This window comes from Nuphar pumila, chromosome 9 (genome assembly GCF_984573655.1).
Source record: "Nuphar pumila chromosome 9, dmNupPumi1.hap1.1, whole genome shotgun sequence".
NCBI lineage: Eukaryota > Viridiplantae > Streptophyta > Magnoliopsida > Nymphaeales > Nymphaeaceae > Nuphar > Nuphar pumila.
Window position 1 is genome coordinate 109,945,460 of NC_143257.1, and position 12,909 is coordinate 109,958,368.

The following is a 12,909-nucleotide window of genomic DNA, read 5'->3' on the forward strand; positions in this document are numbered from 1 at the left end:
GGCCCGGGACAATGTCAATCTTTTTTTTAAAGTATTTTAGTGGTGCTTGAAAAGCGTCGCTATAGTAAAAAAATGCTGTTTTCAGGGTTTTTTCATGTTTTTTGTGTTCTCGGAATTGAAGACCAACAAACTTGCGCTGGTTGCTGTGCAACCATGCAGCCTAAGAGAGAGAGAGAGAGAGAGAGAGAGAGAGAGAGAGAGAGAGAGAGAGAGTAAAATGATAAGGTGCTTCAGGAGTACCTATTCCCACCTAATAGAAGCTTCAATTTTTCTAAAATTTTGAGCTTTTATGTTGATAAGACCTTATAGATTTACAATTATTATTTAGTGGAAAACAATTTTGGATCACATATAGGTTTCTTAAGATCTTCAAAATGGTCGGCTCACAATGTACCAAAATTTTTTGACTGAAAATTGTTAAATGCCTTTCACTGCATTTCAAAAAGGTTGTGTGACTTTGTCCCATATACTCTCTTGGAAAGTAACAAGTTTTTGAAAATGGCATTTCCAAGGAGATTTTTGGTAACTTTTATTGAAGACTGCTCGTTAGATTATTCAAACAGATTTCTCTCTCTATATAGAGAGAATGCCCTCATTCTGCCCACCTTCTCGTTCTGCCCAGTCCTGCCCCCCTCAAAAATCATCATTTTGGCATTTTTTCTTAGATCTTACACCATGGACGTGACCTGTAGGTTTTGTTTGATGGGAACCAGCCTTTAGATCATCAGAATCTGACCTGTATACAGGTTTTTCCAGTGATCCAAAATCAATAGCTATAAAGGTACCAGTTTTTCCTGGCTCATAAAAACATGTGTTTTCATCGAAAAAACTTGATCCAAGAGTCTATTCCCAATAAATCAAGCATGCTAAACACATCTAACGGTTCAGATCTATCATAAAACCTTTCAAAACTATGGGGCAGAACAAGAAATGAAACCTAATATGTTCAGTTATATATATATATATATATATATAGTGACATTCAACTTATGAAAATTACCAAAACACTTCCACAAAGTTGTGGCGTTTTCAAAAACAAAATTTACAGTTACTTCCTAAGATAAAAAGAATAGAATTCAATTTTAATGTAAAATTGTGAAATGCCTTTCACTGCATTTCAAAAATGTTGTTTGACTTTGTCCAAAGTAAACTACAAGTTTTTGAAAATGGCACTTTCAAGGAGATATTGGTACTTTTATCTGTTGAAGACTGCTCGTAAGATTATTAAAACCGATTCCTATTACTATCAGGAATCATGTTGGGTACCATGTGTGTATCTATTAATCCATTATGCCACTTTAGCTACAAGCCCTTCAATTGGCCATGAAACTTTAAACGGCAAACAATTGTTTTTATTTTTTGATAAAAAGCAGACCCTAGCAGTGTATTCCTCAAAAAAACATTGTACAAAATTATCAATGATTCACATTTCCTTTACGAAAGGCCACCCGTCTGGTGGTTTGTCCTTCCAGTTAGCGTCTAGTGAGATTGATGTCGATTTGGCAAATTCACAGGCAAGTATGTTACAAAACTAGGGAATGTGACTAATTACAAAATATCGGAATTTGAATATCACCTCTATAATCTGGTTGGGCACTGCTCCTGGTCGACCCAAATAGGAAACAACTAAAGCATTGTACAGGGAGCGATAACATTGTTGGACTCAAATGCAACAACTAGATTAACAACATTTCCTTGAATGAAAGGGGTTCATAGCAGACAACAAAGAACAACTTGCATTTACTTCCCCCACCAGGATTCCAATTTTTAATCATCATTTATCCTTAACTTAAAGATTATATCTGTAGCGTAGTCAAAATCTTGCTTTTTGGGATCTTCTTAGAAAGAAAAATCATGCAAGATCTTTAAAAAAAAATTCTTTGTAAAATATTTCAGAATATTCTAAGTAAATTCAGAATAACAAGAATAATACGCATATAAATAATAAAAAATATCAAAATAAACGATAAAATTGAAAATTTTTACTAAAATATGTTGAAATTAGACAAATTTTGTCATGATGTGAACCATTGAATATAACAAATAGTAATCGTTACTGGAGACATGCTTTAACAGCATTTTTTCAACATCTTACACCATAGATGTGATCATTCACTAACAAAATTCATTGTTGGTGTAACAATTTTTTCGACAGATTTTTATTCAACAAACTAATAGAGATCATCTCTTCCTTTTCAAATAACAATCTCTCTCTCTCTCTCTCTCTCTCTCTCTCTCTGGCATATAGTGGCAATGATTTCTTAACATGCACATTGTGTATAAAGTCATTCGCAAATGCATATGCACGCATGCAAATGTACAAGACCATAACTGGAATCTGCAACAGAAAGGCTTTGCTCAGCTGCCAAGGAAATAACTCAAAAGACATACAGAAGAACCTCTCTAGCTCTGCTGCTCTAATATAACAACTTTAACTGCAAAGGGGAAATAAAGATACTCAATTATTGAAGAGGAAGATCTGAAAACAAAAGATGTCCCTTCAGCTTAGCTTTCAAGTTCACATATACCTTCACTCTGCTGACACTCATTTTATGAGGGTCCACCTGGTTCAGGACGACTTCCTACCCCATTTTCATTAACAGAATGACACACTTAGTCTCGCTTGACCTTGACACAGATTAGTTTGCTTATTGATACTGTCATATGGATGAGTAATCCAAACAAGAGAGAAAGTCCTGAAAAACATGTAGGATAAAAAGAGAAAAGGAAAATATTAAGGTACAGTTGAATAGTGGATGCATAAACTTGTGCGAATTTCTGTGCATAGATGGGGTTTCTCGGGTTTTTGCAGCAGAGAGAGAGAGAGAGAAGCAACAAAAGCCACAAAGAGGAAGATTAAATGTTGGTTACTTTGAACTTTCTTTTCACACATCAGTTTTTTTTTTCTGCCTTGTAATATCTTTTTAAAAGGAGAAGAAAAGTTTGTTTTATTGCATTCTATAGCATTATGTTCAATGTGTTCATAAAAATTCAGTCATAACAGGAAAATGCAATTCAGTTAAGAAATTTGAAACCAAATCATCTAAGAAAAGCTGATTACCTAATAAAGATCCATAGAACGCAATAGCTAACTGATGTCTAGCAATCCAAGGAAGATCAACTTCAAGAGAACAGTGGTGCTTGTAACCTCCTGATCTGGCTTGAATTTGGTACCTTCCTTCAGTTTGCAACTCTGAGAGCAGTACCTTTACATTGTTAACAGGATCTCCATTCACATCTCTCAGCTCAAATTTTAAAGATACAGGAGCAGCATTCCAATATATTTCAATGGCACCAAAGTTGGGTTTGGCTGCACAAAGTAAATCAAAATGACAATAATTTCAGCTAGCCTCTTAGAACCTAAAATGGTAAGAACGCTCAAATAAAGATATTAATCAGAATGAGAGTCAATGTGTATATAACCAAAGTTTTATACAACATTTACTCAGAGCTTCACGTACATCAATAATGCACTCAATATGTTGCACTAGAGAAACGAATGAATAGTCAGAATGGGCAAAACATCCACAAAGAATTCGAGTCTTTATTAGAAATTACATACCATATGTGCATGATCTATAACGACAATTTTCTCCATAAACCCTCATGGTACTAGGCACTAACCATGCTGCAATTCTCACCAGAAATGAAAGTGACTGAGGGATTGCCTGCTCAACGGATTGTGTAAGCCCACTTGAAGTTATATCATAAAGCGGGTATCCAGTACCACAGTCATATCGTGTAATTTCTCCAAAATGAACATCCCCACTAATGAAGAAGACTCCACTTCTCTGTTCAAGCACAGGACCTTAGTCATACAGAAGAGTAAGACTTTACAAATCAAAACTATTTGAGAAACAAAGCTGAAAATCATCAATAACTTTTTAAATTTTTTTCATGGGGTGAAATCATAAAGAGAACCCAAGAAAAGAGGTAGAGAGCACAATCTGATAGAAATTTCAGTTTATTAAAAATTAGCATGCCCTCTTCAAAGAAAAATGTTCAGTATAACTTACATTGCTATCTGTAATAAGCTTCATAAGTCTTGCTCTCTCCTTGGGGAAACGTGCCCATGCTTCCAGATCAAATAAGGGACTTGCAACAGCAGTCATGTTTGATATAACCTTGTGTTACACAAGTGAGATAAGAAACTGAACCCACAAATCAAGTGAAGCAATAAAAGCCAAGGTTGTAAGTAGTGTATCGTTACCTGTATTCGTCGGGCCCAAAGTTAGATTCGTAACGTAAAAAATCATAACTTTTTTAATAAAAAAATTCAAAAATTCTAAAAAAATCAGGAAAATCAGAAAAAATTAGAAAAAAAAACAAAAAAAAAACTGTAACACATGAAACAATGATGAATAGCACAAAATACAACCATAAAATCACATATGAAGCATTTATGTCTCCATGAGCCGCATAAGACATCATCAAACATCAACTAATATAGATAATATTGCATGCATATCTCACAAGAACAATGCAAAATATTAAATATCTTGCAATTAAGAACATGCCACAAGACTCATACTTTCATATTATATAAACAAAAACAAAATAACCAAGTTTATGAATATGTAAGTGTTAAATAACCAAGTTTTTTGAAAATATAACCTTAATCATCATCATCATCATTACTTTTTCTCCTTCTCCTTCAACATCCACATCGTCTCCAATATACGTGAGCTCTCCATCATCTACCTCTTGTGCTCCTTTTACGTTGATCCACTGAATGTCTTATTGATTCAAAATGCATGTTTCTTCTTCAACCCATTCAACTCTTACGTGACAAATCCGAAAAAGCCCTCTTAAATTGCTCACGCCTCTTAGGGTGTGTGGGTTCTCATCTAAAGGCCTCTACACAAATGAGAGAATCGGACCTAGGGAGGTCTTTGAAATCCAAAATTAAAAAAAGTTGAATTTCAGACCTTTTAAAGTGCATCAGACAGGTATCGTATGATACACTGTGTATCATAAAATACAGGGTTGTACCGTATCGAATTAGGCCAAACTTATGATATGTATCGTACCATACGGTACGATGCAACATTGATAAAAGCCACATGAGTTCAACATATGAAATCTTGTCTACGTGCACACACACACACACACACACACATATATATATATATATATATATATATGTGTGTGTGTGTGTGTGTGTGTGTGTTTGCTACACATGTGGGTACCAAACCGCCAATTGAAAAAACTCTTTATTTATTTATTTATTTTTTACATCTGACCCACCAGATGTGATCAACATGTTTGGCTTAGTACAAACTGGCTCTTGGATCATGTTTTCCCTACATGTATGTCATATTTTCTAAGGGTTGAAACATCAACAGCTTGCAATGTACCGACATTTCAGCCCTCAGAAAATTGCATTTCGATGTTGCAAAATATGATCCAAGTGTCCATTCCAACCATTTCGCCCATGTTGAATACATCCATGGGGTCAGATTCGGTCAAAATGACCTCCTCCTATGAGTTTCAACTAGGTGGTTTGGAACCCATGAGGGTAGACAATACTTTCCCATATATATTTGTGTGTGCACGTGAATGCACCTCCACATAGGGGCAGAACCACATTGTGGGAAGGGTGGGCCACCCTGACCCACAAAAATTCCCCAAGGGGATATGGGTCAAGGTGGGGAGTGCCCTCCCTGAGCCGCATGACACGTGGGTAGTGCCCGACCCAAAGGGAGCCGACGGGCGACAACCCTGACCCTCCCCTTTCATTCCCAAATTCCAATCCCCCCTTGATACTCTCTCTCTCTCTCTCTCTCTCTCTCTCTCTCTCTCTTCGACCCTCCGACCTCCCCGCGACCCCACATGTGGCCCCCTCCCTCTCTCGCCCTCTACGGGTCCGCCCATGCTAGTGAACCTACAGGCCACAGCAGCAAGCCAACAACACCTTGAGCCTCTGTGTGTGTGTGTGTGTGTGTGTGTGTGTGCCCCTCCCCCTGACATCCCCGACCCCACAGTAGTACAATCACCCATCACCATCAACCACCGTCCGGAGGCACCGAGACAGCCTCAGCCCGTCCAGCACACCGTGCATGCCACTGGCACTGTGCGCACGGGAAGAGGTTCACTCTCTCTCTCTTGTGTTTAGGGCATAAATGCATAATTGATTATATAAGAATTAGGGTTTTGATTAACATTTAGGTTTAGAGCTTTTGTGTTTTTTTCACAATTAGCATTTAGGTTTTTAATGAGATGGATATTAATTAGTTATTTCTATACTTTTTTAATCAACATTATACATTATCCACATGCTTGATTTTAGTTAGAAATTTGGTGGGTTTTGTTAGTTTTTGTTTCAATTAACTTATGTATAAAAACTATGAACGATGTTTGCTAGGATTGAGGTATTCATTTAGTTTTTTTTAATATATGAATATTTAATTAGGTTTTAGAGTTTTTTTATGTTTTTTTCGAATAGCATTTAGATTTTTTTAAAATAAAATAAATATTTAATTTAGGTATTTTTGTGTTTTTTAATTAACATTAAACATGATTCTACATGCTTGAATAACATAAATGCATAATTGATGATATAAGAATTAGGGTTTTGACTTTGTATTTGTTTAAATGACAAGAAATTTGGATTATGCCTTTAAGGTGTCATGTATTTTTCCTTTTTAATACTTACTTTGGTTAGAACTTAGAATTTAGGGTTTTTTTTTCAACTAGCATAGATGAGAATTTTAAGTTTTTTTTCCAATTAGCATGTATTTGTTTGTTTGTTTCAATTAGCATGTATTTGTTTCAATTAGTTCAGTTCTTATTCACTTATTAAATATTTGTAATTTGTTAGTAATCATTAGTATACGATTATTTTAGAAGTTATTTGAAAAACTTTGGTTGGTTAGTGATTTGATTAGAGAAATAATTAAATAGGTTTCATTTAATTATGTTAATATAAAAATGCACATTAGTATTTTTTTATCAGAAAGTGAGTGTGTAATAAATGATAAATGATAAATGATTCTTACTTTTATTCTTATGTAAAAGGTATTCCTTAGAGTAACTATTTGATTTTTTTTAAACATGTTAGTATATTCCAGTTTCTTATTAGTTTTATTATCTTTTGTTCATTGTATTGGTGCTTTCATTTATTGACCTTATGATAAAGATAAATTGGTGAAAGACAATTTATTAAATATGTTTGATGTTCCTCTTTGTTTTGAGTGACTTGTAGTTTTTCTAATTATTTATAAAACATTTGCGATGTCCTTTATAAATTTTTTGAAAGATTAACTAATTAATTGGTTATTTATTTGTAGAATGTTTGTGTTCATTTGTCACGTCTTGCTGAATGCATTTCAAGATCGAACCTTAAGCTTAGTCACATTGCATTATTCATGGAGGGTACTTTCTTTGGTCTTTATATCAAACAAAACTAAATTTTAGAGTATACAGACATGTTATTATGGTACTTTGCAGTTCTTAAATAATTTTCTTTATTATTGAAAACATGTTTAGTTTCAACCATTTTGTTTTGCACTTCCTAGTATAGTTTATTGTCATAGATTTTTTTTTTCTTTTTACTGTGCATTTGTGCCCACCCTAGCTTAAATTCCTGGCTCTGCCCCTGCCTCCACACCCTTTTTTTGAAAAGTGTACATGTCGTAACAGCCATATCACACCTATACCCATATGACAAGACATGATTGCTCTCACAATCAAAAATCTTATATAACTACTGACAGAAACACCAGATGAAATTAACAGGAGTCTCATTTTGGAAAAGGTGGACCATTTTTTTGTGTCATGCAGTGTGAACTACTTTGTCATATCCTCTGTTTGCAAGATAATCTGTTGTAGCGAACCTTATTAAAATTCTCTGGTTATGACAATTCAAATGCATAGAGCACCTGAGGTATTATGTATTATGAACAATTTTTGCCATATTTCATGTCTGTGAGATTACTTTATTTTTAATTTGAGTGACAAGAAATTTACTAAGAGAGAAAGAGGGTGATAAGCAGTCACCCAAGGGGAATGAAATAAATTACAAAGAACCAAGGAAAAAAGGTGGGCCATGAGTGAGGTAAGAAACCACTTCTAGCAAGAGCGAAACCAATTTGTGTCTGGTCTGGGCCATTTCATCTCAGCCCAGGTCATCATTTCATGTCAGAGGAGTGGGCAGAATTTATCTTCCGAAGAAATTACTTTCTAAATCAAACTCTATTAAGTAAAGTCTAATTATGGCACTTCACAAGCACAGTAGCAACTGTGAAAAACATCATGTCATAAAAGGATACCTATTTGACCTAGCAAATCTAATACCTTGTTTCAATCCATAGCATACTGTTCTCAACAAATAGATATTTTTGGCTCATAAGCAGATTTGTGAAAACTCACAGATAAATGCAAATACCCAAACAACATAGGTTCTGCTTAGGATTGCAAAACATCAGGTATGTGTCTATCATATTTGACCAACTACTTTTTGTAAGAAAACGAGTTCCTCTTAAGATGTTCACCAAATCATCAAAGTGGACACTCAAGAGAACACACAAAAGCCTCAAAATGGGCTCGCACACTAAATCCATCAAAGGTGGCCAAGTCAAGATTAAAAAAATAATATTTTATTGAGATTAAACATATACAAGAACCATTACAAGAGGGAGGGGGTCTCACCCCTTTATATATACAAGAAGGGCCTCCAAAGAGACGTTGGGAGAGACCCCAACAGCTCTAAATAGAGCCGTTGGGCCTTCCCAACATCTCTTTGACTAGTCAACTCTTGTTGACTTCTAACCAAAAAGAAAAAGAAAAAATAAACTAACCTAGTTAAGAACTAACCGAGTTACTAATTCTAGTTATATATATATATATATATATATATATATATATAACACTTCCCATCAAACTTACGGTTGGATAACCGAAAGTTTGTCTAAGAGAAAGTGAAATCCAAGAGCAGCGAGAGGTTTGGTGAAGAAATCCGCCAATTGATATTTCTAAGTGACAAATGAAAGATCGATGGTCATATAGATACTTCTCTCATACATAGTGACAATCCATCTCTATATGCTTGGTACGTTCATGAAAGGTCTAGTTGGCAATGTAAATGAAACTTTTGTTATCATAGTACATCTGTGATGCTACGGTAATCTGGACTCCCATGTCAACCAACAATTTGTCAGACCACTTTCATAGTGGTTGTATCCATGACTCAATATTCTTCTTCAATCGAAGAAAGAGAGACTTTTTTGTTGCTTCTTACAACTCCATGAGGTCAATGAGTCACCTAAAAACACATAAAAACTAGTGGTTGAATGTCGGTTATTGAGATCACCTTCCCAATCAGCATCAATATAAGCAGTTAAATCTAATGATGAAGATGCAAAAAAAAAAAGTATTCGAAGAAAAGAAGTTTTAATATATCTAATAACACATAAAACTGCTCCCATATGAACAGATGTGGGAGCATGCTGAAACTGGCTTGTGTGAACTGCTAATTGAGAGATAAAATAGTGCCTCGATAAATTGTCTGTACGGTGTTGGATTTTCAAGTGGTCCTCTATCATCAATCTTTATTTTGGTATTTACAACTTCGAGAGTGTCAACCTTCTTATCATCTGAAATACTTGACTTGACGATAAATTTAGATTCAGTCAGTAAATAACCTCTAGAGGAATAAGCAACTTCTATACCAAAAAAATATTTTAAAAACCCCAAATCAGTCATTTCAAAATGTGTTTTGAGAAGCTTCTTAATGTGTTCAACTCCCTGTTTGTCATCTCCTGTGATGATCATGTCATCCACGTAGAGGAGAATAATAATACCTGCATCAGAAATCTTAACAAACAAAATTGTCTCAGTCAAACAAGATTGAAATTCAGCATCAAGCATAACTTGACTAAACCGATTATAACAAGCCTTTGGTGCATGTTTAAAACCATAGAGGGCTTTATCTAAATGAAAAGCCTTATCTTTAGGAATGGTTATACCAGGTGGTGTTTCCATATAAACTTCTTTAGCCAAATTTCTATTAAGAAATGCATTTTTAACATCCATTTGATATATATAGGTCATCTCTTCGTAGAGGCAAAGGCTACTAAGGTCCTAACTGCGGTCATCCTAGCAACTGGGGCAAATGTTTCTTCATAATCTATTACATACTCTTGGAAATATCACTTGGCAACTAATCTGGTTTTGTATCTTTTAAGAGTTCTATCACTCTGTTTTTACCTTATATACCCATCAACAATTTATAGGTTTTTTTTCTTGGAGAATATCTTGGACAATCCAAATATTTGCTTTTTCTAAGGCATCTAATTCTACCCTCATGGCTTCTACCCATTCAAGATGTTATTTTGCTTCAACATAGTTCGAGGTATCTATATAGGAATGTATTAACGCAATGTAGGCTTGATACTTAGGTGAAAAATACTCATAAGACAATTTTTTCTAGGAGTTTTGATACTCTAGATGACCTTCTAGTTTGTATTTCTATATCGTTTTCATTATTGGTATGTTTTTCAAGGGCACATAGATGCTCAGAATTATTATGCCTGGAATATTGGATACAACTTTGATCCTTACGAGGTTGTTCTTCACTCAGCTCATTATCATGAGATTCCTCTTCACTTACTATATCATTCATGTCTTCCTGATCTTCATCAAGGTCAATATCACAATCACCAAACTTTAGAATTAGATCCAACAAGAAATAATACTCAATTATTTTCTTAAGATTTTCAAATTAAAAAAACCTTTCTTTTTCTAAGAAAGACATTTCTTGAAACATACAACTCTTTATTTTTAAAATCAAAGCATCTATAGCCTTTTTTATTATTTGCATATCCCAAAAAGACACAAGGAATAGCACGGGGAGAAACTTTATCATTTTCTCAGTGAAAACAAAATATTTACACCCAAAAGCTCTTAATATAGATTAATCAAGGATAAGTTTAAAAAGTTTTTCAACTGGTGATACATTTTTCAAGGAGGTGGATGGCATTCTGTTGATGAGATAAACGACAGTTAATGTAGCTTCAACTCAAAAATCTTTAGGTAGTTGGTTTGCAATAAGCAAAATTTCTTGTGGTTTCCATGATATGCCTATGTTTTCTTTGAGCTAAACCATTTTGTTATGAAGTACAAGGACAAAATTTTTGATGTATGATATCATTTAATCTTTATATTCTTTTGATAAAAATTCTCCCCTTGATTCAGTGTGAAAGATAGAGATATCATTTTTAAACTTATTTTTGACAAAATTGTGAAATATATGAAAATGTGAAAAAAAAACTCCAGATTCGTATTTAAGAAAATAAATCCATGTCTAGTAAAATCATCAACAAAGATTACATAATATGCAAACCCACCCTTAGATACCACCGAAGTGGTATCGCATGTGGTAAGCAGGGTCCTGTGTCAAGCTGAAAGCCCAGGATCAAATCCCTCTGCCACATGGGGTGGCCGTTGTTTTGATAGGGGTCTGCCTAAACCCAGCTTGCCCTTAAAAAAAAACTCACCCTTAGATATAATAGGTCTTGGGACCCAAACATCTAAATGTATTATTAGCAAGGTTGCCAAACTAGGAAGCGAAAGCGGGAAACGATATGGAAAGCGGAAGCGAGACATTTTAAAATGTATACGAAGTGGGAAGCGAATTTTCAATTTAAAACCGAAATATGAATAGAAAATGAAGCAATATGGAATCAAACAAGAAACAAATACAAACTAAAATAAAATTGATCATTCTTATATTTCATGATTTTTCTATAAAAGAGTTAAATTTTTGTTAAAATCTAACAATGATGGTTACCAATTTAAAGAAAGTACGTGGAAAGTGAGTGAAAGCATGAGAGAAAATACATGAAAAAGATGAAAAGAAACATGAGAAAAGCATATAGTATGCATAGACCATGTGTATGGAAAGCATAGAAGAAGCGTGGGGGAATCAAGCATCCCATGAAGTTTCGGAAGCGAGTATCGCGCTTCTGAAGCGAGTTTCCGGGAAGCGAGCTTCCCACCTACCTAAGAAGCTTCTGGTAACTCTGATTATTAGAGTGTGAGGTTTGAGGTGGTCGGATCTGGATCTTGTTTATGATGTTACTGTTCATGCCACTATTCACGTCATTGTTCACGACGTTATTGTTCACATCACTGCTCACATCTCCTAGTTTCCTATTGTATTTTATTATATAGTGTTCCTAAAATAGCCTTTATTAATCTTCTTGTATTTTGTGTTAATGTGAATATAAATAGTTATAATACGGCATGATTTTTCCATATGGGGAATCGTGAGAGTTCAGCCCAAACCTTTCTCTTGTCTTCTTTCTCCCTACAAGAACCTTAGAAAATCTAAATCTAACATGGTATCAGAGCCATGATCCTGAGTGGGGCTAGAAAATCTTGGTGAGCTTCAAGATTCGATCTTTCTTTCTCCAGGTAACAGTTGAGTCTTCTATTTTTTTCTCTCTTCCTCTCTTTTCTTTCATTTTCTCTCAAATTTGTGTTTCTTCTCTTGGTTCTTGATTCCTTAATCTCTCTTATCTTTGTTTTCTCGTTATTTCTTTTCCTTCAAATCAGATCTGCGTATTTCTTGACCCTTTCTTTTCTCCTTAAGATCTTGGATTTGAAATCTCTTTTATAAATTTTGGCTCGTTTGTGTTTTGGGTCACATCGGCCAAACCAGATTTATCAGATTTGAAAAACATATTGACGTCACCTAAGGCCAGCGATTCCTGTTTTGTGTCATTCAACGAAAAAAAGAGATTCCAAGTTGACTTTGACGCGTGATTTCATTAAGATATTCTATTTGCAACGACATATCTAATTTATTGTTCACGTTCCTTTCTGCAAAAAAAAAAGGATGTGACTGTTATTGCTGCCAATTACTGTTGCTAATTTTCTGCATCTTGGTTACTAATTATCTCATTTTCT

At 34.6% G+C, this 12,909-nt stretch overlaps 1 protein-coding gene across 1 annotated transcript in view; it reads right to left on the reverse strand.

Annotated features, from left to right (window-relative positions):
- Positions 1 to 2,222: 2,222 nt before the first annotated feature.
- The window catches only part of LOC149828849 (Calcineurin-like metallo-phosphoesterase superfamily protein), a 117,780-nt gene continuing 107,093 nt past the window's right edge, over positions 2,223 to 12,909 (reverse strand). The window contains exons 6-10 of the mRNA XM_090016990.1: positions 4,017 to 4,124; positions 3,563 to 3,791; positions 3,062 to 3,310; positions 2,529 to 2,696; positions 2,223 to 2,435 (exon numbers count right to left, since the gene is read on the reverse strand). Coding sequence (XP_089873116.1) covers positions 2,614 to 2,696; positions 3,062 to 3,310; positions 3,563 to 3,791; positions 4,017 to 4,124 — 669 coding nt within the window. The 3' untranslated portion in view covers positions 2,223 to 2,435; positions 2,529 to 2,613. The remainder of the gene's footprint in view (positions 2,436 to 2,528; positions 2,697 to 3,061; positions 3,311 to 3,562; positions 3,792 to 4,016; positions 4,125 to 12,909) is intronic.